Source organism: Arvicanthis niloticus, chromosome X (assembly GCF_011762505.2).
Source record: "Arvicanthis niloticus isolate mArvNil1 chromosome X, mArvNil1.pat.X, whole genome shotgun sequence".
Taxonomy (NCBI): Eukaryota; Metazoa; Chordata; class Mammalia; order Rodentia; family Muridae; genus Arvicanthis; species Arvicanthis niloticus.
This window is the reverse complement of record NC_047679.1, coordinates 114858029-114883143: the sequence shown is the minus strand read 5'-3', so window position 1 is coordinate 114883143 and position 25115 is coordinate 114858029. Positions and strand designations below refer to the sequence as shown.

Sequence of the window (25115 nt, the reverse complement as noted above, 5' to 3'; positions counted from 1 at the left end):
AAAAGTTTCTTTCATGTATAATTTCATATTATAAGAACTTTCAAACGACGTCAGGTAGCAGTTGCACACACCTTTAGTCTCAGCACTTAGGAAGCAGAGGCAGGTGGATCTCTGAGTTTGAGGTTTACAGAGCAATTTCCAGAACAGCCAGGGACACAGAGAAACCCTGTCTTGAAAAGCTACACACACACACACACACACACACACACACACACAAAGCCATATGGTATTAAAGTTTAATAACATAATTGAAGAAACTTCTAACAATATTTCCATATTCTAACAAGTATCCAACAAAATGAATGTAGGGGAATATCTTTCTCAATAACAGAATTATAGAATTTTAGGGGGTTTCAATGTTTTTTTTTAATTGACTATGTCCAACCACTGAATAACTTTCCATCCAATCATGATACCATCTTGATACCATTCCTTCAAATCTCCCTAACAAGGGTCAATATGGTGCAACTAGACAGGAGTTAGTCTGCTACTGTTTGTTACAAGATATTTGACATTTGATGAGTAACAATCTCATCAAGCCTGTTTTCTCAGCTGAAAAATAAGGATTATAGCACTTGTTCCTAGGAATCTAGTAACTTTAAAGATTCAAGAGATGGGCTTGTTTAGTTAACACATATCCCTGCATCTATAAAAACATCAATTTGCTTCCTGTTCCCTATAAATCATTAAAATGTCTATGAACATAATCTCAACTTTTGTTGCTCTACTAATAATACACATTAGTCTTCTACCTGAAACAAAACCCAAACATAAATCTTAACATTATTCTGGTAAATGAGCTAAAGAATATGGAGTATGAAGTTAAGACAACACTTAGCCATATGATGTAGAGTGAGCTACCTACTTCCTCCATTTCTCATATGGGGAAAGTATATTCCCACCTGTGGGGGTTTGAAGGAGACTGGTTATTTGTATATTTGTTCCTTGGTAAAACTATCTGAGGAGTTGGTGGGTGTAGCCTTGTTGGAGGAATTATATCACTGGGGGCAGGCTTTCATAGTTCATTAGCCTAGCCCTGCTTCCAGTCCATGCTCTGCTTTGCGCTTGAAAACATTTTTGCTCCTGCTGCAATTCCTGCTAGTTGCTGCCATGACCCCACCCTACACACACCTAAACACACAGAGAGACAGCATTATGATGAACTCTTACCCCTATGGATCTATAAGCCAAAATAAACTCTTTCTTCCATAGGTTACTTTTGGCCATGTATTCTATCACAGCAACAGAAAAGTAGCTAATACATCATTCAGCTATGGATTTTCTTGAGAGAAAAAAGTGATAATATATATTAGAATGTCTATTAAAGTTGGTTCTCAAGAAACATCACAAATGTTATGACTTGGACTTGAATATATATTGTTATATAGGATTTACCTAAATATAATATTTCTGAACACTGATTTTATATTGGAAATGCCGGGTAAAAGTTAACCTGTGGATTTCGAGCCCACAAGTTATGACTTCATTGACATGGTACACACAGTCTGAACATCAAGATTTTGAGAAGCTGAGGATATGGCTCAGCAATTAAGAGCACTTGCTACTCCTGCAGAGAACCTGGGTTTGGTTCTTAGCATCCTGTGGTGGTTCATAACTGTCTATAACTCTGAGGATGTTATGACTATCCTCATCTCTGCAGATTTCTATACACATGTGGTGTTTCCCAGGTGATCGAACATGAATCCAGGGCTCAAAATCTCTCAATGAGCCTGTCTTTTCTGTTTATCTTTTCTTTCTTTCCTGTCTCTATTCTTTGTTTAAAAAATGTAGGTAAAAGGTAGGAAAGGTGGTATATACATATAATACTAGCAATGTCAAGGTAGAGGGATAAAGACTGAGGATTCCAGGTCACCATGGGCTAAATAGCAAATTCTGTACAATGCTGAGTATATAGTGAGGCTCTGCCTCTGAAAAGAAAATACTCAAACATAAAGACTCTAAAATATGGCAGAAATTTCCCAGTGTTGTCACAAATGTATATTTTACAAAGGAGTGAGTTCTGAGAAACTAGGTAAATAACACAGCTGGAAAGCCTACCATTCAATATTCAATATCCAATATTCAATATAAACAAACCATTAAGGAGTCTTTATGTAGTCATTGAGAAATTTAATATCTAAGACCTATTAATTACAGAATTTGAAACATGGAGTTAAGGCATGTAAGAGAAAGAAACAGAAACCTCAACCATTGCACAGATGTAAAGGGAAAACATGTTTAGAGAGGATTTGGGGAGCCCTAATTTCCTGCTACCACATTTGATCCAGTGTGTATAAAGCAATTTTCTCTAGTCCTAGAAATGCCCTGATAGGTAAGGCAACTTGCCTTAGAATAACCAGCCCATAAACAATCCATCCAGATGGCATACAAGGCTAGTTCTTTCTGTAACTGTTCTGAGATGAATGCATCAAATGGTCTAAAATGACCAGAAACAACTTTGTACAGAAAGACCAATGAACAGCAGGTAGAAAGGAAAAGCTGGTGGTGTTAGTGGGCAGAAACCATCACCGATGGTTTCAGAAAGTGTGAAATACACATCAGTCTAAGAATGCCAGAACATATATTCACTTTGGGAATAGCAGAATATTTCCTTAATATACTTCTTCAATCTTTTTGGTATCATATTCAAAACAAAAATACTGGCCAGTATAATGTTCACCATTGGAATAGAAATGTAACTATTTGCATTGAGAGAAATAACATGATCTAAATATTTTTCATTCTCTCGAGAACATAGACATCTCTATCTTGGCCTATAAAACCCAATAGTTTCTTTGGTTCATAAATATAAATGAAAATCAAACTAGTATGGAATTGAAAATGTCATGTAATTATTTAAGATTTATACTAATCTTGATGGTCCCTATCCTAGAATAATATAGAAAATGGAAAGAATCTACTATTATTCTTAATTTTATATGCATAGGTACTTTGCCTGAATGTATGTCTGCATACAATATGCATGCAGTACTCATGGAGGCAAGAAGACGACATCAGATCCTTTGAAACGTGAGTAAGATACAGTGGTAACTCGACATGCTGGTACTAGGAATCAACTCTGGGTCCTCTGGAAGAATAGTCAGTGCTCTTGACCACAGAGCCTTTGCTCCTACCTCAATTTTTATAAGATGTATTGAGCAGCATGGGAATAACTCGAGATATTCCATTGTTATGATATATCATTAAGTGAGATACCCATATTGATTCACATGTACCAGGTCTCAGTCCCTGCAATCAACAGTTGTCCCCATGGTCAAGTGGAAGACTACAATGTAAATTCCACAGGCATTGTTTTGTTCTGTTCAATGTTTTATTTCTTTACATTTCAGATGTTATCCTCTTTTCCCATCTCCCCCCATTAACCCCCTATCCCATCCCTCCTCCTCCTTTTTTTTTTTTTTTTTTGCTTTTATATCATTTAAAATACATGCAAGTATTAAGGTCAGTTCTAGGTTGAGGAACTAGCAATATAATAGATGCAAATAGTCAAGGAACAAGCAAGAAAACAAACCCAGATAGTCAAAGAACATGCAGGACAATAAACAGAGTCCCATGATCACTCCTGTGATCACTATTTCTAAGGGCTTATCAGGATGATCAAAGTATTTGAGCCTACTTCCCTGTCCTAGTCCAAAGTCATTTTCATCCCTGAAGCCTACTTCTTTGTTCTAGCCTAAGATTTAGATTCCTGCCTGAAATTACTTCTTTGTTCTAGCCTAATGTCAGATTCCTACCTGGCTGGCAAGCCAAGAACAGGTAAGATTCTGCACAGAGCCTTATCAACCTAAGAGAGAAGTGCATTGCTTTTGATAATGCATATTCCACAACAGGTAAGGAAGGCATTCATATCAGAACCACCAAATACAGGGTCAGTCTGGCTTATGTAATAAAAAAGGGGGAAATATGAAGAGCTTTTTTGGGATGCCTGGCAAGAATCTTGACATTGGCCAAGGACAAGGAAATAGGCTACTTGGAAGGAATCAGAATAATCAGGCATGTTCTGATTATTAATTTGGCTTTTACCTTAAAGAACACATCTCTGTGGCAGAAATTTCCCTGCCCAATCTATTTGCAGCAGGAGGCTTGTGATTGGATAGGGAAAAGGGAGGCAGAGCTAAGGGTGGTAGAGATGGGAACCAGGAAGAAATGTAGAGAGGAAGGTGGCAGAAAATGGCAGCAGACATGAAATGCATGGCTTTTGTAATCTCAGGTAGTTATGTATATCAAAAGGTTAGGGTAATTGGGATAATTTATCTAATTGTGTGGGCATCTTGGGTGTTGAGAGTTTACTGATATATTAAATCTATTGGTTAACTATAGCATTAAGAGTTTTGATTTTGCTGGGTGATGGGTAATGTGGTGGCTGATCGAGGGGTAGACGGTTGTTGCGTGGGGCTGGCATGGCCATGAAAGGAACTTGGGAGCTCTGGCCCCACAGGAGAGCCAGGTGAGATGAGGACACCCAGATGGGGCCAGGCGGACTGCCAATAGTCTGCATTAGTGTGGGAACTTGGCTGCTAAGCCGGGAGACAAGCTGGACGATCGTTTCTAATACCTCCCACCACATGCCTCTTTCTTGAAGAAGACATAGAGAGTTGTATTATAAGAGGATAAACTCTGGAATTATAACCAAACTAAGTCTTTATAAATTGTGGTTCCATCATGTACTGAGTAGCCTTGAACATATCACTCCCAGTTAGAGAGCCCTAACTTCTGTGTTTCTAATTGTCAACTCTATGTAGAGTGTTAAATAAAATAGTCACAGGAGGCAGATGGAGGAGGGAACTGGGTAAGAGAGGGCACAGGGAGAGGAATAGGTGGGCATTAGAATCAAGTGTGGGGAAAGACAGGAGAGATGGCCAGAGGGCCAGGAGCATGAATGGAAATCTGTAGGGGGGGCCACATCTCAAGGACATGCCAGAGACCTGGGATGGAAGAGTCTTCCAAGAATTAATGAGGGTGATCTTAGCTGAGACTTACAGCAGTAGGATATAGAACCTGAAGAGGCCACCTCCTGTACCCAGGCAGGAAACACAGTGAAGTGATAGGGACACCAACCTATCCACAAAACATTGTACCCAAAATTTATCTTGTCTACAAAAAAATGCAAGGATGGAGGATGGAACAGAGACTAAAGAAATGACCAACCAATAACCAGCCCAACTAGAGGCCCATCCAATAGGCAAACACCAATCCCTGACACTAATAATTATACTGTTAAATTTGGAAACAGGAGCCTAGCATAACTGTCCTCTAAGAAGCTCCATGCAACAGCTGGCTCAGACAGATGCAGAAACCCACAGCCAAACTTTGGATGCAGCTTGGGGACTATAATGGAAGAGTTAGGGGAAGGATTGCAGACCGAAGTGGATAGGAACATCACAGAAAGACCAACAGAGTCAACTAACCTGAAACCTTGGGGCTCTCAGGGACTGAACCACCAACCAAAGAGCATATATGAGTTAGACCTAAGCATCTGTATATATGTAACAGATGTGCGACTTATTCTTCATGTGGGTCCCCCAACAACTGGAGCAGGAGGAATATTGTTAAAGCTGTTGCCTGTCTGTGGAATCCATTCTCTTAACTGGGATGCCTTGTCTGGCCTTAGTGGGAGAAGTGCCTAGCCCTGAAAAGACTTGATATGCCAGGGTGGAAGAATACCCACTGTGGGGGCTCCACCCTCTCAGAGGTGAAGGGGGGAGTGGAGAGTGGGAGGGGCTGTGTAAAGTGGGGACTGGGAGGTGGCAGTGATCTGGATATAAAGTAAATTGTGTGTGTGTGTGTGTGTGTGTGTGTGTGTGTGTGTGTGTGTGTGTATGAGCATAGCCACAAACTGAGTGTTCTCTATAAGGGCTTCTTGTGTGTTCTTTACACTAACTGGGCCTCAGTTTCCTTGCCTATGTAGTGGGCACTAATGTGACCTATACATTATAACTTAGGCTGTAAGATACGGAAGATCAGATATTGGTTCTCAGTTATTGTGACCTTACATCTACTAATCAAAATAAGAATATGTCATTTCTATTAATTTTCTAAGGCTGAAACTCATCAAAAATGTGATAAAAATTCAACCATTAAGACTAGTTAGAATTTTGCACACTATGTCACATAAAATATACACAGAGTATCAAGTCCTATATTCACTGCAACAAAAATTTCAGAATACCCAATTAACACTCTCATTATTACTTCCCGCTGCATCATGTTAAGAAAAGTGTGTTTTCCTCATTCTTGTCACTCACATTCTAAGGAAATCAAAACAAAATATTTAATACACACGTTTAAAACAAAGACTAGTTAAGAATTTAGATAAGTCCTTTAACCTTGACTGAAATTCATCTACTGTTTCTTAGGATATTATGTTCTATCCTCCATCTCTCTGTTCCTCAAGTCTTCTTTTCTCATCATTATGTATCTTAAGCCTGCTACCAAATGAATAAATGAATAGAAGAGCATAAGCCACAGAACACATGACTTCTGATGGTTTAAAAGAAAACAATGAAATACCATTCTATGAAAGTATGCATTAAATACTTAGTGAAAAATAAGAAACTACCTTGTTTTCACATATAATACTCAACATTCGCTAAGACTGAAACCATTGTGTTTTGTTGTCAGCAGTAAACATAAGGAAACACAAAAGAATTTGGCTTTGTCATGTTATTTCTAAGACTATCTTAAGGAGATAATCCAAAGAAAGGAAAAAGTTACACAAAGAAGAAACCTCACATCCTTGAATCAGTGTGTGCTTCTATCTGTCCATCTCTGTCTCTGTTCCTGTGAGTGTGAAAATCTTAGGCATAAAATATCTTCTTGCAGCCACAATGGTTAATATTGAAAGATGAAGTCCCCATTGGTGCAATGGTGGCATAAACATTATAAGAGTAACAACCCCTCCTTTTCGATTGGGTTTGAGGCATACTTCATGACAGAGAACTAATTAATACCCAACAGTGTTAATTAGGTCAAAAGCCTGAAACTAGATAGGTTGATTATAGACCTAGAGGAAATGCTATTACTATTCTGCTAAATGAAAATGGCAATAAGTCCTATTGTTATATCCACTGATCAGTGCATCACACAGCCTTCATCAGAGAAGTTTCCTCTTGCAGTAGACGGTAATTGAGAGGCACAGAAATGGTCAATGCACAGAGAGTGAGAGACTTTATAGTCCTCTGCCCTAAATGGGATGTCTTTATCACGTCGCTCCCCTCGAGGCTTGTGGATCTATGCAGAAGAGGAGGCAGAAAAACTGTAAGAGCCAGAGCTAGTGGATAACTCAAAATAAAAATAATTTTCAAGAAACATCACAGCTGATGCATATATGAACTCACAGACACCGTGAATGCATACACAAGAGCTGCACAAGTACAAGCCAGATGAAATACTAAAATGGTGAAAGGAATGTGAACGCAAAGTCTCAACCCCTAACCTAGAAATTATTTGTAATTGATAGCTGCTAGGAGAGGGAAAATCAGTTTTCTTCAGTGGAGAGACACTGAGTATATCAACTACACTCTAGGGAATGCCACGTGCTAATAAGGAAGTAGTGGGTAACAAAAACTCGACCCCATTTAAGACAAGGCAGACAGACAGAGCTTCAAAAAACAATATTGGAAAAAGATAAGCCAAACATCATACTTTATGACCTAATGTTTCCATGATCTTATTGGTAACCACAATTAAATTAAGACAGCTCTCATACCTGTAATTTAGTATTAAAATGGATAGAGCAACATGGTAACATCAGAGTATCTCATGTCTTCCATGCTTTATGCAATTTAAGAATGATACTCATGAACAGGTATAACAGGTTCTGTCCCCAAGGGAATTCCAATTCTTTGGGTGATATGAGATGAGAAGGAGTGCTGTGAAATGCCATTTTCTATATATGACATGGTTACCATATTTGTGAATTTATAATGGCTGTGTTTACATGCACAATACCTATACAAGGTCAAACCAGCCAAATGTCTAGCAGTGAGAGAAAGAGAAAAAAAGATTAATATGTATATCTTGGGGAAACAGGACACTAACTTCAGTTAGGAGACTTCTGTGTGATGTGAGGTATCACTGGAACATGCAACTGCTGGAAATACAGGTGGTGATGAAGACACAGAAAGGACAGCAGTGAGCATTGAGGAGATAAGCAATGGGAATGAATAAGCCCTAAAAGGTGAAAGTACAGAAAGGAAAGACTAAGAGATTAAAAGGGTAATAAAGGACAAAAAAGGAAAGCATTAGAGCAGAGAGTGAGGCACAGGGACTAAAGCAGATGCTGAATTTCATATGACATTACTCAAACCTAGTCTATGAAAAATGAGTAATGTTAGTGAAGTTAGGCAATCTATTAGAGAATGTCAATTTGCTTTGTCAAGAGATCATTATCAAGGGCTGCAGAGTCGGCTTAGCATTAAGAGCACTGGTTGCTCTTTCAGAGAACCCATATTTCATTCCTAGCAGCCATAGAGATGCTAACAATATATCTGTAACTCCAGTTCCAGATGATCTAACACTATCTGGCCTCCATGGGAACTACACATATATGGTGTGCAAACATACATGCAGGCAAAATACCTGCACACATGAAAGAAACAAAATCTTTAAATAGAGAGAACCCTGTTTATCACTGGAAGTCACTATTGAGCATACTATGATTAAAAGAGAACAAAGAATGAAAGTGGTAGAAACACCAATGGAGAGGGAGATGCATCAAACACTGTAGCCATTGAAGACAATGTCTACTTTAGAGGGAAAAAATAACAACTCTTGTAATATGGTTCCCGGGAAAAGGCAACCTGATTTAAAGTACTTGTTAATGAAAGGAAAAAAAAGCCAGAAGTGATTGTCTTTTGTCTGGTAAATGCCTCTTATCTGGGGCATGCTGTTTTGTTTTCTGTTTTCTTAGTTATCTAAATATAAGAATTTAAGTTTGATCTGAACACACATAAAAAGCTAGGTATAAATCAACAATAGTCCAAAAATATTGAGTGGCAAATTTCAAAAAATAAATGATTCATAAGTTGGAGATTGTGTGCCATTCTGAATAGCATGATGAAATCTTGCATCCTTTTTCTAGTTCTGTCTAGGCTAATCTATGCCTTTGCCTACTCTACTATTTATACTACCTACTTTACTTAAAACTTAGTAGGTGTCTCAGTTTTCAAAACAACTATCAAAACACAATGTTTCTGTTCAAGTAACCCTTGCATAAAAGGCCATATCAAAATGTCTACATAATTTATACCACTTCAACAGTTAGGTACTGTATCACTTCACATCATCATGAAAAAGAAAAAAGAGTATAGTAAAAAAGATATTTAGGGAGAAAGTGAGACATCATAATCACATAATATTACTGTAAATTGCTTTAAATTTTCTATTTTATTATCAAGTACTGTTAATCCTTACCATACAAAATTTGTAAATTATTACAGATCTTCTGTGGGTATAAGAAAACACAGTATGTATATACCTACATATGTATATATTGTTCAGTATTATATATAGTTTCAGGCATTCCCTGGGGTCTTAGACTGGTGTCACTTGAATATGTGGAAACTCCTATGTACCTAACTGTTCACTACATAAATAGATAACTCATGGGGTGGAGTGGAATGATACAAAACAAAATATATGAGGAATTTAGACTCCGTTTACACATACTAGTAATGATCACTCTCACAAACAATAATGAGAGAAAGAAAGCACCTGCTAAAGAAACTAGACATAAAATGGTTTATTCTGGATGTAAGCACATACTTCTTCTATATTCAAACTTAGCACAAATGGACCTATGCTATTAAAAGTCAGAGTCGTGGTTATACTTGTAAAAAAGTGAACAGAAAGAGGCCCGGCTGCAGCTTCAGGGCTGATGATCAGGTATTGCTGATCTTTGTGGATACTAATTACAAAATGTTTTGATTCAATCTGTGATAACACGTCAGAGGTATACTTATGATTCATATGCTTAATGTTTTTTCTTGTACTGCTGAGAGCTAAAAGCAGAGTTGATCTTGAACATGCTAGTCAAGTGCTCTGCCACTGAGCTACACTCCTTAGCCCTATTTACATAGTTCAGAAAAAAGTAAAAGAAAATAACATGCAGAACTGAGTCAGAATATAATGATAAAAATGCTCCGATCTTCCACTGTAACTAGAAATGCTGGTAGCTAAATGACGATAGATGCCCTATGGAATCTTTACTAAGGAGATGATTCTAGCAGTCTATCAAAAGTAAACCAATTTTAGGCATATTTGTAAAAGATCTATAAAGATGCCTAGTTTCTCATATAAGATTTACTTTTTTCCTGAAAGATTGTGTGTGTGTGTATACCTCTGTGTGCAATGTACACAACAATGTGTGTTGTGACAGAGTGAATAAGATTGGCCAAATAGTTGCTGCAGGATATTTGATCAGATTGTGAACCCTAGAGATTGCGTTATTTATTGGAAAAAAGTCCTGTTTCCTCTCCAAGCTGAGGCTTGTTCTTGGCAGACAGAAGTGGAACTTTGAAAAGATTAGAAGGATTAGGAAGTATGTCCTTGTTGGAAGAAGTATTTCACCAGGGGGTAGGCTTTGAGGTTTCAAAAGCCCGTGTGTGTGTGTGTGTGTGTGTGTGTGTGTGTGTGTGCGCGCGCGCACGCGCGCGTGTGCCTGCTGCCCGTGGATCAAGATGCAAAGGTCTAATAACTTCTCCAGCACCATACATCCATACATGCCACCATGCTCCCCGCCATAGCTAAGGACTAATAGATTAAGAACAGTACTCAGGACCTCATGATTGTATAGCAAACACTTTAGACACCAACGTACTTTCCCAGTTCCCATTTTTCACTTTATATTTTTGTTGAACCTAAATGTTAACTCTGAGAAAATAAAGTTCTCCAATCTGCCTTATACAAATGATATGATCTGAGCTATGAAAACTCAAACTTCGTGGTAAAACAAACTAAAACATTAACTCTTTTGTGTTCAGAAGGTCTAATGCCTCTCCAACTTCATTATATCTTCAACTAAGCCATTTTTTTAAAAAACATTCATTTTTCACTTGACTCAGGCACTAAGCAAAAAAAAAAAAAAAAAAAAAAACATTTCCACTACATTTAACGAAAATGTTAATGATCATTTTACTAATCTTTACAAGTATATCTTGTCCTTGATATATAATTGCATATATGACCAAATAACTGATTTAATTTTAATAATTCAAAAGTTACTTAAATCTCTTAATTTTTATATCTAGAGACTATGCAAAGTTGATTACATTTAACCCACTTTGTCTTTTGGAACACATTACTGCTGATTAAAAGGTTCCACAGGAAAAATATTGCAGCAAAGTACATAAGGTACATCCAGTTCCCCAGGCTTCATAATCTTTGATGCCAAAACCATACGAATGAGCATGGTGACTGTTTTTCCTATCCCTTCCTCTAATAGTTAGTTGACATTTATTAGATTTCAACTGTCTCTAAGACACTTTAGAGAAGCTAAAATATACTACATAATTCTGCTGTCACTTACCTGTGAAAAGGAAGAAAGCTAGCACTAGGATAAATGTGTACCCAAAGTACATAAAGGTACTTCCAATGCTAGTGATTTGAAGTTTGGTAAAAAAGTAATGAAGTGCATATATAAAAATATAAACAGATGTAAAACTGCTGGTCAAAAAGGCTCTCCACCACCAACTACAATCCTGTAAAAACAGAGAAACATACTATTCAGATGATACCTTAATTATAAATAGCTAGCAATTATTGTGATAATATAATATAAATTCTATAACATTATCAATTAAGAATAATAAAATGTGGTAGCTGGTGAGATGGCTCAGTAATGAAAAGAACAAAATTCCCCTCAGAGAGGACCCAGGTTTGAGTCCCAGCATGCACATGGTAGCTCATAACTCCTACCTAACTCCAGTTCCAGAGAATCTGATGCCCTTTTCACACCTCTGCAGATACTGTACACACATGGTGCACAGACAAACATAAAGTCAAAATACTCATACATATAAACAATAAAATAAAATTTTCTAAAAATAAAAGTTGAAGTTTCATAAGCAATTTAATTAAACACATATTTATATCCTGTTTGAGATGTTTTAGCTTCTATAAACTTTTCCAGGGATATGGCATGTGCCCTCTTAAGCATGGAGTTATAATTCATGAATACTATTTTAAGACTGCCTCAGCCCTGGAAGGCATTCAGTGCAGCTTCCTTTACTAATGTGAGTGATGCTGAAGCCATTTTGGAGTTTTTACAGTAACTACCATCTACTGCAAAAAACTAAGTCTCTGTGGGCAAAGCTGACAGCAGCACTGATCTGTGGTAATAAACAAAATATTCAGGAGGAAATATGACAGGCATTTGTGCCCATTAAGGAAAACTATAGTAGTGGCTTTCACACGAGGGCCTGTAATCTTAGTCCACAAACACAATGTGGACTAAGGTTACTATACCAGATATGAATTCCCTCCTGTACAGAGTGTCTCAAATCCAACAGAAAGTAATTGGTTACCACAGTAACAGATTTGCCACTATTGTACCAACGAACATATGTCCCACCTGGCTGTTTGGTGTTATACCATGAAGTATCCATAGCTGAGTAAAACTGTTAATGACAACAGCAAACACTTTAGACATTGATGTACTTTCCCAGCTCCCACTTTTCACTTTATATATTTGCTGAACCTAAATGCTAACTCAGAGAAAGTAAAGTTTTCCAACCTGCCTTATACAAATGATATGATCTGAGCTACCAAAATTCACACATAGTAGTTTCTCCTCCAGCAACCTATGTGTCCTTCTTTCAATACTACATGAACCAGACAACAGAGAAAGAGGTTCCGGGTCAGTACCCACTAGATTTCTCTATGTCTGATGACCAAATGATATGCTCTTTTCAGTAAGGGGATCCCACTATCTTGTATCAGTTGGCAACCAACTGTAGTAGTGAGATCCTATACTGTTTAGCCCTAGATGGAGCAACTATATAACTACTTCTGAATCTCAGAATAGGGAGTAGAAAAAAAGTAACAGAGGAAGGAGTAAAGTATTGTACAATACTTTCTACCGTGCATGACATGGTCACTGCACTCTTGAACTCACAGAAACTATAATTATCAGCACCAGACAGCTACAACACTAGAACTATTAGCATTCTATCCAAGAAGGGAAGGAATCAGAAGGCCCTACCTTTGCCAAGTATATAAATGCACCAAGTATATAAAAAGATTACTAGGAAAGGGAAAGGTATTTTTCTCAGTGGTATAGCCACTGGTGATTTACTCATGTTCCTATAAATAACCCCTGACCCATGCTCCTGTAAAAAATCCTATCTAAACTCTATGTGTTACCAAAAAGGAAAAGATGTAACTGAAAAGGAAGTAGTTGGGAAGAGGAAGGATTTCAGGAGTGGTGGTGGGGTACACAAAAGAATTATGGCATAAATATAACTAGATACACTATATAGATGTGGGGAAAGCTCATGAGTGGGCAGTCATATTAGTGAGACTGTATGGGTGTAGCTTGTGATCTTACTGGGAGACACAATCCTATAGCAAACTCTCTGATCCTCTGGCTCTTACAGTCTTTCCATCCCCTCTTCCATATTTGTTCCCTGAGCTTAGGTATAGGAGTGTTTTGAAGATGTAACTATTAGGACCGGGTTCCTCAATTCTGCGTTTTGATTGGTGTGCTTTGGTGTAGTGGTCTCCATCTATTACAAAGAGAAGTTTCATAGACATGTCAAAGTAGATGGGGGTGGGGAGCCCATGAGACCTCAATCCTACACAAAAGCAACTAAGGTATATTTAAGAATGGAGCAAATAGTCTACCCTAGAGAAAAATGCACTGATTTGTTATTTTGTACCAAATGGTTAACCCTGAAAACATACATAGTAGATAACATTATACAGAGTAAGCAGGTTGTATTTAGGAATGTGTGTGTGTGTATGTGTGTTTGTGTGTGTGTGTGTGTGTGTGTGTGTGTGTGTGTCTGCACACAAAAACAATAAAAAAGAAACCACACATCTGAAAGAGAACAAGGAGGTGTGTATGGGAAGGTATTCAGGTATGAAATAGAAAGGGATAAATATAATTATTATCTAAAAAATTAAAAATGTAAGAAAATATCATAATGAAACCCATTCTTAGAATAAGTGCTGTGTCTAGTGATGGCTTAGGTCAGATACAAAAAAAAGTACTATAGAAAGGTAAGATGGACCTTATAACTAATGGAATATTTTTTTTCACTGGCTAAATTCAGGATCCATGAGGGACATGACTGACATCAATATGCAGCCTGGTCTTGCTATGTCATATGAAATGTGTCTTTTTCCTTTGCTCACAATGATGTATGTCTATAATAAACTCTAGCCACATGTATACTGATATTTGGTACCATGAGTTCTTCTGGTTAATAACTAATGTTTAAGATGTCCCAAATATTTTCTAAGAAGAAAAATATACCCACAATGTGCTTGTTCTGTATTATAAAATGTACCAGGAAATATACCACTAGATAAGTACAATACATATGCAAATATATATGTGTGTGTATGTATGTATATATATATATGCCTATATAAAGCAACAAGTATATTAACCTTTCTTTGTTACCTGTAGACAATCATATTTAACTCCAATAAAATGACGATTTTTGAGATTTAATAAGCTTAACCCTAATGCTAGCTCTGAAACAATATAGGACTAGAGAGAGATGGCCTATCAGTTAAAGGAGTGAACACACATACAAACAAACACACACACACACACACACCAAATAAATAAAAGTAAAATAAATCATTTTTAAAAGGGAAACTGAAAAAAACAACAAGGCACTACTGTACTACACTGCCAAGTTCGAATAGCATCAGGGTCTAAAAAACTGAAGATGAAATAAAAAGAACTATTACATAAGTGAAGAGGAGAAGGGGACCTGTAAAGCAATAACCTCAATCCCACAAAATACAATCCTGACTGAAGCTGCAAAGAAACCTTTAATTATTTTTTAAAACCACTATAGTGGGTCTTTTACATGTCTAAACTCAAATCAGTCACCCACCGCCATATTTTTATACTCACATCAGCACCCCCACTGTCATATTTTTTCAGTGTTAACTGAATAACAAGCAAAAATTATCGTAACCACTCAAAAAGAAATCACTTTCTTTTTCAATCTTGCATCAAAGTAGCACTCAGTAGCTACATCAAAGTCAAAATATATCATTAGGAAAACATAATATAAAACTTATTCCAAGTAGTAAAAACCGTGAAGTTAATATTTATTTCAATACCCTTCTGAGCACACACTCTAATTCCAATAATATAAGTTTAGAATATTTAGGAATATTAATATTATGTCTTTACCTCAGCACACAGATGAAAATAGCATAGCAGGACTGCAGCTTCTGAACAGGAAATCATAAGAATTAAGAAGAGTAGGAGAAGGAAAGCAAACAGGTAATACATATGAGGAGACCTAAAAGCAAGCACAAGATTTAAAATTTTCAAAATTATATATTAAAAAATTAGTCCAAATCTACTCAAATTTATCCAAAAGACTATCAAACAATTCTCTAATATTTGCCCCCCACACACACACACACTTTCTCTTTCTAAGATAGAGTCTCTGTATATAACTCTGGATGTCCTGAAACTATAACTCACTATGTAGACCAGGCTGTCCTCAAACAGAGACCTGCTGCCTTTGCCTCCCAAGTGCTGGGATTAAAGGGCTATGCCACCACAGCTGGCCAGCCTCTAAGCTCTTTATTCCAAACCTCCATCCAACCATATAGTACTGATAGCAATGTCTTACTAACAAAGTTTCAGATTTGGGGCCCATCTTCTCTAGATACAACAAGTGTAGCCATTTACCCATATTTATTTCTCTGTTAACATAACCAAGTTCTCACTTGGGACTCATCAATATCTCTACACACATTTAAAATTACACTTTATTTTTTAGAAATGAAATGTTGTAAATGTCAAAAATATCAATAGATACATTATATACCAAAAAATTACAGAATCAAATATGTCTTTGAAGCTCTAAAGACATGTGACCTCTCCAACTACATCTTCATAGTGTGGCACACATAATTCTATTAATTAATCCTTGAAACATGTGTCTTTTAAAAATATTATGTGGGCTGTATTTAGGTCAAACTAAAAGAACTAAGTGACTACCTTTATTATTGTAAAGCTGAGCTGATTATATTAGAAAGAATTACAAATTTTTCAAAGCCGTCTAAAGCCAAGCATCACTGTACAAGCCTGTAATCTCAGCTACTCAGAAAGCTAAAGCATGAACATCACAAATTCAAGCCCAGTTTATGTAACTTAGTGTGACTGTCTCTAAAGTAAAACGTAAAAAGATTGCTAGGACTAAGTCAGTGATGGAGCAATTGCTTTGAACACATAAGGCACTAGTTCCAGTCCCCAGAACAATTAAATTAATTGTGATTAATTTTTAAAGCTATTTGAGAATACAGAGAAAACCATAAATTACTACTCCATTTTAAGTATAAATCCTAAATATATATTTGGGTATGAGGATAGGTATCAGGGAAATGGAGAAATTTTCTATAATTTTTTGAAATGTTCTATAATTAATAAACATGTACAAGTTATATACACTCCTTTATCAGGGTAGAAAAAACTTACTCTCATTTTGACACTTTTTTGACAGATTTCTGAAATTAAATTTAGGGCCTTGAAAATGGTAAGCAGGCACTTTCCCATGGAACTACATAACCAATCTGACAGTCTCAAGATTTTATTGTATTGTTTTCCTTTCAAACCAATTTGTCACAATACTAGCTAAAAAAAAAAAAAAAAAAAAAAAAAAAGTAAGTTCTTAAGGGAGACAACTAAATCTGATATTTGAGGCCTTAAAAGATTTGTTTGAGCCAGGCCTGGTAGCACACACTTTTAATCCCAGGATTTAGAAGGCAGAGACAGGAGGATCTCTTGAGTTTGAGGCCAGCCTGGTCCACAGAGCTAGTTCCAGGACAGGTTTGTGTGAAAGACTATGCTACAAAAGTAGTATAAAAAACAACACAGCTACTGCATTTTACTTCCTTTTTAAAGCTAACATTTTAAAAAAGATGTGTGTATGTGTGTGTGTGTGCGCGCGCGTGCGTGCGAGGGCGCGCACATATGTGCGCACACTTGCAGACCAAAAGAGGCTCATAGATCCACTGTATCTAAACTTAACAGGCAACTGTCGGTGGCCTAATGTGGGCGCCAGGAACAAAATTCAGGACTGGGAACAGCAAGCACTCTCAAGCACTGTCACTAGTACCTGCTTTTTACTTCCTATCGCCTTTGTCCATCTCCAAAACTCTCCATAGTAGTATGCTAGCCTGTCAGTTTCTAAATCCAGATATGAACCAGAAAGTAAAAATGGTTTAAGCCAGGTATAGTGGCTCAGGCAGAGAGGCAGAGGCAGAGGCAGAGGGGCAGAGGGGCAGAGGGGCAGGGGGGCAGGGGGGCAGGGGTCAGGGGGTCAGGGGGCAGAGGGGCAGAGGGGCAGAGGGGAAGAGGGGCAGGGGGCAGAGGAGGGGCAGAGGGGCAGAGGGGCAGGGGGCAGGGGGGCAGGGGGGCAGGGGGGAGGGGGGCAGGGGGGCAGGGGGCAGAGGAGGGGCAGGGGGGCAGGGGGGCAGGGGGCAGAGGAGGGGCAGAGGAGGGGCAGAGGAGGGGCAGAGGAGGGGCAGAGGAGGGGCAGAGGAGGGGCAGAGGAGGGGCAGAGGAGGGGCAGAGGAGGGGCAGAGGAGGGGCAGAGGAGGGGCAGAGGAGGGGCAGAGGGGCAGAGGGGCAGAGGGGCAGAGGGGCAGAGGGGCAGAGGGGCAGAGGGGCAGAGGGGCAGAGGGGCAGAGGGGCAGAGGGGCAGAGGGGCAGAGGGGCAGAGGGGCAGAGGGGCAGAGGGGCAGAGGGGCAGAGGGGCAGAGGGGCAGAGGGGCAGAGGCAGGCTCTGTGAGTTAGAGGCTCCCAGTCTGGTCTATAGAGCTAGTTTAAGGACAGCCAAGTCTACACATAAAAACCTTATCTTAGGAAGAAAGAAAGAAAGGAAGGGAGGGAGGGAAGGAGGGACGGAGGGAGGGAGGAAGGAAGGAAGAAAACAGAGAAAAATAAAAAAGGGGAGATAGATAATAAATGAAAGAGTCCTCACAATGCTAAGGCAGTAAAGCTCTTAATATATATTTTTGGAGGCAGGATCTTGTGTATATCCCAGGCTAGACTTAGAACTCAACTTCCTCTTGCCTCAGCCTCAAGAATGGTTGGAATGGCAGAGGTTATAGGCATTGTCATTACATAGAGCTGGCCTTTCTTCTTTCCAGTGTTTGGGAAAGAACCCAGAGCCTTGTACATCCTAAGCAAGCACTCTTCCACTAAGCTACATCCCCAGTTCAAGCTATCATGCTTTTAAACAGAAAGTACAATTACTTATTTTACAAATACATATAGCCATCGCTTTCTTGTAATTCTTAGAGCACAACAGATTAAAAAGAGCAAATTAAAAGGTATAAAAAGTAGGCATTCTGATATTAGAAATGGCTGACAGGAAAAACCCAGAAAAGCACTACTTCCAGCTCAGTATACAGGAAAACTCAAAGCCTGTAAAGCCAATAGTCTTCATATTAATTTTAGAAGAGGGATTTGAAATAAAACCTCCCTTCGAAGACCAATGCAAACATAAAAATCAGATGTACCCTTTTCCATATCTAGTTACCTCTCAGTCTAGAGTTTTCATACACCTGACCCCACAAGGTTCAGTTAGAGACCAGCTTCTCTAAGTCATTTTGGTGTGTCTATGTGTGTGGGTATATGCATGCCACTTCACATGTACAGAGGTCATAGAATAATTTGTGGGAATCAATTCATTCCTTCCACAGTGAAAATTCCAGGGATCAAACTCAGGTGGTCACTCATTGGGCCATCTTACTGGTTTTATTATTTTATTTATGTCAATATCTATATAAGTGTATTCTCTCTTTCTATCTCTCTCTCCGTGTGTGTGTGTGTGTGTGTGTGTGTGTGTGTGTGCCCAAAGAAGACAGAAGTTTGTATCATATTACTGGAGCTGGCGTTACAGGAAATTGTGAGTCACCTGACATGGGGCTGGAAACTGAATTTGAGTCCTCTAAAAGAACAGGAAGTAGTACTCTTAACTGCTGACCCATCATTCCAGACCTACCCTGATTATTAATTTTTTAAATTAAGTATTTATAAGAAATCCCATTAGAGTCATGTTAAAAAGTTGTAAATTAAATCTGTTCCCTAGGAAATTACCCTAAGTCAAACTCCTATATCCTGAATAAAGTAAAAGTAGATGAAGTATTATGCCAGAATTTAACATTTGAAATACAGAAAGTTGCCCTTGCCTGGACCTGCTGCCTGGAGAGAACACCTGCCTGGTCTGCTCCTGTGTGGACACCGGATCCCTAGACATCCTAGAGGACACACTGCACTCAAAGAATCGAAAAACCTAGCTGGTCTGCTACCGTGGAGATACCGTATCCTGAGACATCCTAGAGGAGCCACTGTACTCAGAGCAACTGGGGCTCAGGATTAAAAGATCACAGAGACATCTGGACCCTGAGGAGTTCAGACACAAGCAAGATAACTGGAAAGGCAGGCTCCAGTCAGAGGCAGTGAGTACAGACAGCACTAGAGTTAACCAGATGGTGGAAGGCAAGCACAAGAACGTAAGCAAAAGAATCCAAAGCTACATGGCATCATCAGAACCCAGTTCTCCTATCATAGCAAGCCCTGAACACCCCATCACACTGGAAAAGCAGGATTCAGAATTAAAATCACTTCTCATGATGATGATAGAGGGCTTTAAGAAGGACATAAACACCACTCTCAAAGAATTTAAGGATAACACAGGTAGACAGGTAGAAGCCCTTAACAAGGAAACACAAAAATCCCTTAAAGAATTGCAAGAAAACACAAACAAACAGGTGAAGGAATTAAACAAAACCATCCAGGATCTAAAAATGGAAGTAGAAACAATAAAGAAATCACAAAGAGAGACTATCCTGGAGATAGAGAACCTATGAAAAAGACACAAGTATCACCAACAAAATACAAGAGATAGAAGAATCTCATGTGCAGAAGATACCATGGAAAACATTGACACAACTGTCAAAGAAAATGCAAAATGCAGTAAGCTACTAACCCAAAACATACAGAAAATCCAGGACACAATGAGAAGGCCAAACCTAAGAATAATAGGTATGGATGAGGGTGAAGACTCCCGACTTAAAGGACCAGTAAATATCTTCAACAAAATTATAGAGGAAAACTTTCCTAACATATAGAAAGAAATGTCCATAAATATACAAGAAGCCTACAGAACTCCAAATAGCCTAGACCAGAAAGAGAAATACCTCCCACCACATAATAATCAAAACATCAAATGTACAAAACAAAGGAAAAAATACTAAAAGCAGTAAGGGAAAAAGGCAAAGTAACATATAAAGGCCAACCTGTAAGAATTACATCAGACTTCTCACCAGAGACTATAAAAGCCAGAAGATCCTGGACTGATATCATACAAACCCTAAGAGAACAAAAATGCCAGCCCAGACTACTATACACAGCAAAACTCTCAATCAATATTGATGGAAAAACCAAGATATTCCATGACAAAACCAAATTTACACAGTATCTTACCACAAATCCAGCACTTCAAAGGATAATTGGTGGAAAACTCCAACACAAGGAGGGAAACTACAACATAGAAAAAGCAAGAAAGTAATCTTCCAACAACCCCAAAAGAAGATAACTACACAAACAATAATTCCACCTCCAATAACAAAAATAACAGGAAGCAACATTCATTTTTCCTTAATATCTCTTAATATCAATGGACTCAGTTCTCCAATAAAAAGACATAGACTATCAGACTGGATACATAAACACAACCCAGCATTATGCTGCATACAGGAAACACACCTCTGTGAAAAAGACAGACACTACTTCAGAGTAAAAGGAAGGAAAACAATCTTCCAAGCAAATGGTCCCAAGAAACAAGCTGGAGTAGTGATCCTAATATCAAATAAAATAGATTTTCAACCAAAAGTAATCAAAAAAGATAAGGAAGGACACTTCATATTCATCAAAGGAAAAATATACCAAGATCAACTATCAATTCTGAACAACTATGCCCCAAATGCAAGAGCACTCCACATACATAAAAGAAACTTTACTAAAGCTTAAAGCATACATTGCACCTTACACAATAATAGTGGGAGATTTCAACACCCCACTCTTAGCAATGGACAGATCATAGAAAAAACTAAACTGTGACACAATGAAACTAACAGAAGTTATGAACCAAATGGACTTAATTGATATCTATAGAACATTTCGTCCTAAAACGAAAGAATATACCTTTTTCTCAGCACCTCATGGTACCTTCTCCAAAATAGACCATATAATTGGTCACAAAACAGGCCTCAACAGATAAAAAAGATTGAAATAATTCCTTGTACCCTATCAGACCACCATGGACTAAGGCTGGTCTTTAATAATGACAAAAACAATGGAAAGCCCACATACACGTGGAAACTGAACAATGTTCTACTCAATGATGACTTGGTCAAGGAAGAAATAAAGAAAGAAATTAAAGACTTTTTAGAATTTAATGAAAATGAGGACACATCATACCAAAACTTGTAGGACTTCATGGAAGCAGTACTAAGAGGAAAACTCATAGCTCTAAGTGCTCACAAAAAGAAAATGGAAAGAGCATACACTAACAACTTGACAGCACACCTGAAAGCTTTAGAACAAAAAGAAGCTAATATACCCAAAGAGGAGTAGAAGGCAGGAAATAATCAACTCAGGGCTGAAATCAACCAAGTTGAAACAGAAAGAACTATACAAAATATCAACAAATCCAGGAGCTGGTTCTTTGAGAAAATCAACAAGATAGATAAACCCTTAGCCAGACTAACCAAAGGGCGCAGAGTCAGTATTCAAATTAATAAAATCAGAACTGAAAAGGGAGACATAACAATAGAAACTGAGGAAATTAAAAAAATTGTCAGATCCTACTACAAAGGCTTATACTCAACAAAATTGGAAAATCTGGATGAAATGGACAATTTCCTAGACAGATACCAAGTATCAAAATTAAATCAGGAACAGATAAACCATCTAAACTGTCCCATAACCCCTAAAGAAATAGAAGCAGTCATAAAAAGTCTCCCCATCAAAAAAAAGTCCAGGACCAGATGGTTTTAGTGCAGAATTCTATCAGACCTTCCAGGAAGACCTAATACCCATTCTCTTCAAACTATTCCGTCGAATAGAAACAGAAGGAACACTACCCAATTCGTTCTATGAAGCTACAATTACGCTCATTCCTAAACCTCACAAAGACTCAACAAAGAAAGAGAACTACAGACTAATCTCTCTTATGAATAATGATGCAAAAATACTCAGTAAAAATCTTGCAAACCAAATACAAGAACACATCAAAACAATCATCCATCATGATCAAGTAGGCTTTATCCCAGGAATGCAGGGATGGTTCAATATTCAGAAATCCATCAATGTAATCCACTATATAAATAAACTCCAAGAAAAACACATGGTCATCTCACTAGATGCTGAGAAAGCATTTGACAAAATTCAACATCCCTTCATGTTAAAAGTCTTGGAAAGATCAGGAATTCAAGGTCCATACCTAAACATAGTAAAAGCAATATACAGCAAACCACTAGCCAACATCAAACTAAATGGAGAGAAACTTGAAGCAATCCCACTAAGATCAGGCACTAGACAAGGCTGCCCACTCTCACCTTACCTATTCAATATAGTACTGGAAGTCCTAGCCAGAGCAATTAAACAAAAGGAAGTCAAAGGGATACAAATAGGAAAGGAAGAAGTCAAATTTTCACTATTTGAAGATGATATGATAGTATACTTAAGTGACCCTAAAACTTCCACCAGAGAACTCCTAAACCTGATAAACAACTTCAGCAACGTGGCTGGATATAAAATCAACTCAAACAAATCTGTAGCCTTCTTCTACTCAAAGGATAAACAGGCTGAGAAAGAAATTAGGGAAATGACACCCTTCACAATAGTCACAAATAATATAAAGTATCTTGGAGTAACTAAGCAAGTGAAAGATCTGTATAACAAGAACTTCAAATCTCTGAAGAAAGAAACTGAAGAAGATCTCAGAAGATGGAAAGATCTCCCATGCTCCTGGATTGGCAGGATTAATTTAGTAAAAGTGGCCATCTTGCCAAAAGCAATCTACAGATTCAATGCAATCCCCATCAAAATTCCAAATCAATTCTTCATAGAGATAGAAAGAGCAATTTGCAAATTCATTTGGAATAACAAAAAACCCAGGATAGCAAAAACTATTCTCAACAATAAAAGAACTTCTGGGGGAATCACCATCCCTGACCTCAAGCTGTACTACAGAGCAATAGTGATAAAAAAAAACCAAAAAAAAAACAAAAAAAAAAACAACTCCATGGTATTGGTACAGAGACAGGCAGGAAGATCAACGGAATAGAATTGAAGATCCAGAAATGAACCCACACACCTATGATCACTTGATCTTTGACAAAGGAGCTAAAACCATCCAGTGGAAAAATGACAGCATTTTTAGCAAATGGTGCTGGCTCAACTGGAGGTCAGCATGTAGAAGGATGCAAATCAATCCATTCTTATCCCCTTGTACAAAGTTCAAGTCCAAGTGGATAAAGGACCTTCACATAAAACCAGATACACTGGAACTAATAGAAGAAAAGGTGGGGAAGGCCATCGAATACCTAGACACAGGGGAAAAGTTCCTGAACAGAACACCAATGGCTTATGCTCTAAGATCAAGAATTGACAAATGGGACCTCATAAAATTGCAAAGCTTCTGTAATACAAAGTACATTGTCAATAAAAGAAAACGGCAACCAACCGATTGGGAAGACATCTTTACCAATCCTACATCTGATAGAGGGCTAATATCCAATATATACAAAGAACTCAAGAAATTAAGACTCCAGACAACCAGATAGCCCTATAAGAAAATGGGGTACAGAGCTAAACAAAGAATTTTCAACTGAGGAAACTCGGTTGGCTGAAAAGCACCTTAAGAAATGCTAAACATCCTTAGTCATCAGGGAAAAATGCAAATCAAAACAACCCTGAGATTCCACCTCACACCAGTCAGAATGGCCAAGATCAAATACTCAGGTGATAGCAGATACTGGTGAGGATGTGAAGAAAGAGGAACACTCCTCCATTGTTGGTGGGATTGCAAGCTGGTACAACCACTCTGGAAATCAGTCTGGTGGTTCCTCAGAAAATTGGACATAGCATTACCTGAGGATCCAGCTATACCACTCCTGGGCATATACCCAGAAGATGCTCCAACATATAACAAGGACACATGCTCCACTATGTTCATAGCAGCCTTATTCATAATAGCCAGAAGCTGGAAAGAACCCAGATGTTCTTCAACAGAGGAATGGATACAAAAAATATGGTACATTTACACAATTACAGCTATTAAAAATAATGAATTTGAGAAATTCTTAGGTAAATGGATGGAACTAGAAATTATCATCCTGAGTGAGTTAACCCAATCACAAAAGAACACACATAGTATTTACTCACTGATAAGCGGATGTTAGCCCAAAAGCTTGGAATAGCCAAGATTCAACTAACAGACCACAAGAAGCTCATGAAGAAGGAAGACCAAGTGTGGATGCCTCAGTCCTACTTAGAAGGAGTAACAAAAATACTCAAGGGAGTAAATATGGAAACAAAGTGTGAGACAGAAACTGAAGGAGGAGCCATCTGGAGACCATTCCACCTGGGTATCCATCCCAGGTACAGTCACCAAAAGTAGACACTGATGTGGATGACAGAAGTGCATGCAGCCTTATATAGCTGTCTCCTTAGAGGCCTGTCAAAGGCTGACACATTCAGAAGCAGATGCTCACAGCTAACCACTGATCTGATCAAGGTTTCCCAATGGAGAAGTTAGAGAGAAGACTGAAGGAGCAGAAAGGGTTTGTGGCCCCATGAGGAGAGCAACAATACCAACCAA

The 25115-nt window shown here is 38.2% G+C and overlaps 1 protein-coding gene across 1 annotated transcript in view; it reads right to left on the bottom strand.

Annotated features, from left to right (window-relative positions):
- Nucleotides 1-25115, bottom strand: part of LOC117695484 (transmembrane 9 superfamily member 2-like) — a 74086-nt gene that overhangs the window by 1588 nt on the left and 47383 nt on the right. The window contains exons 15-16 of the mRNA XM_034486372.2: nt 15398-15509; nt 11549-11720 (exon numbers count right to left, since the gene is read on the bottom strand). Of these exons, the coding sequence (XP_034342263.1) occupies nt 11549-11720; nt 15398-15509 (284 nt within the window). The remainder of the gene's footprint in view (nt 1-11548; nt 11721-15397; nt 15510-25115) is intronic.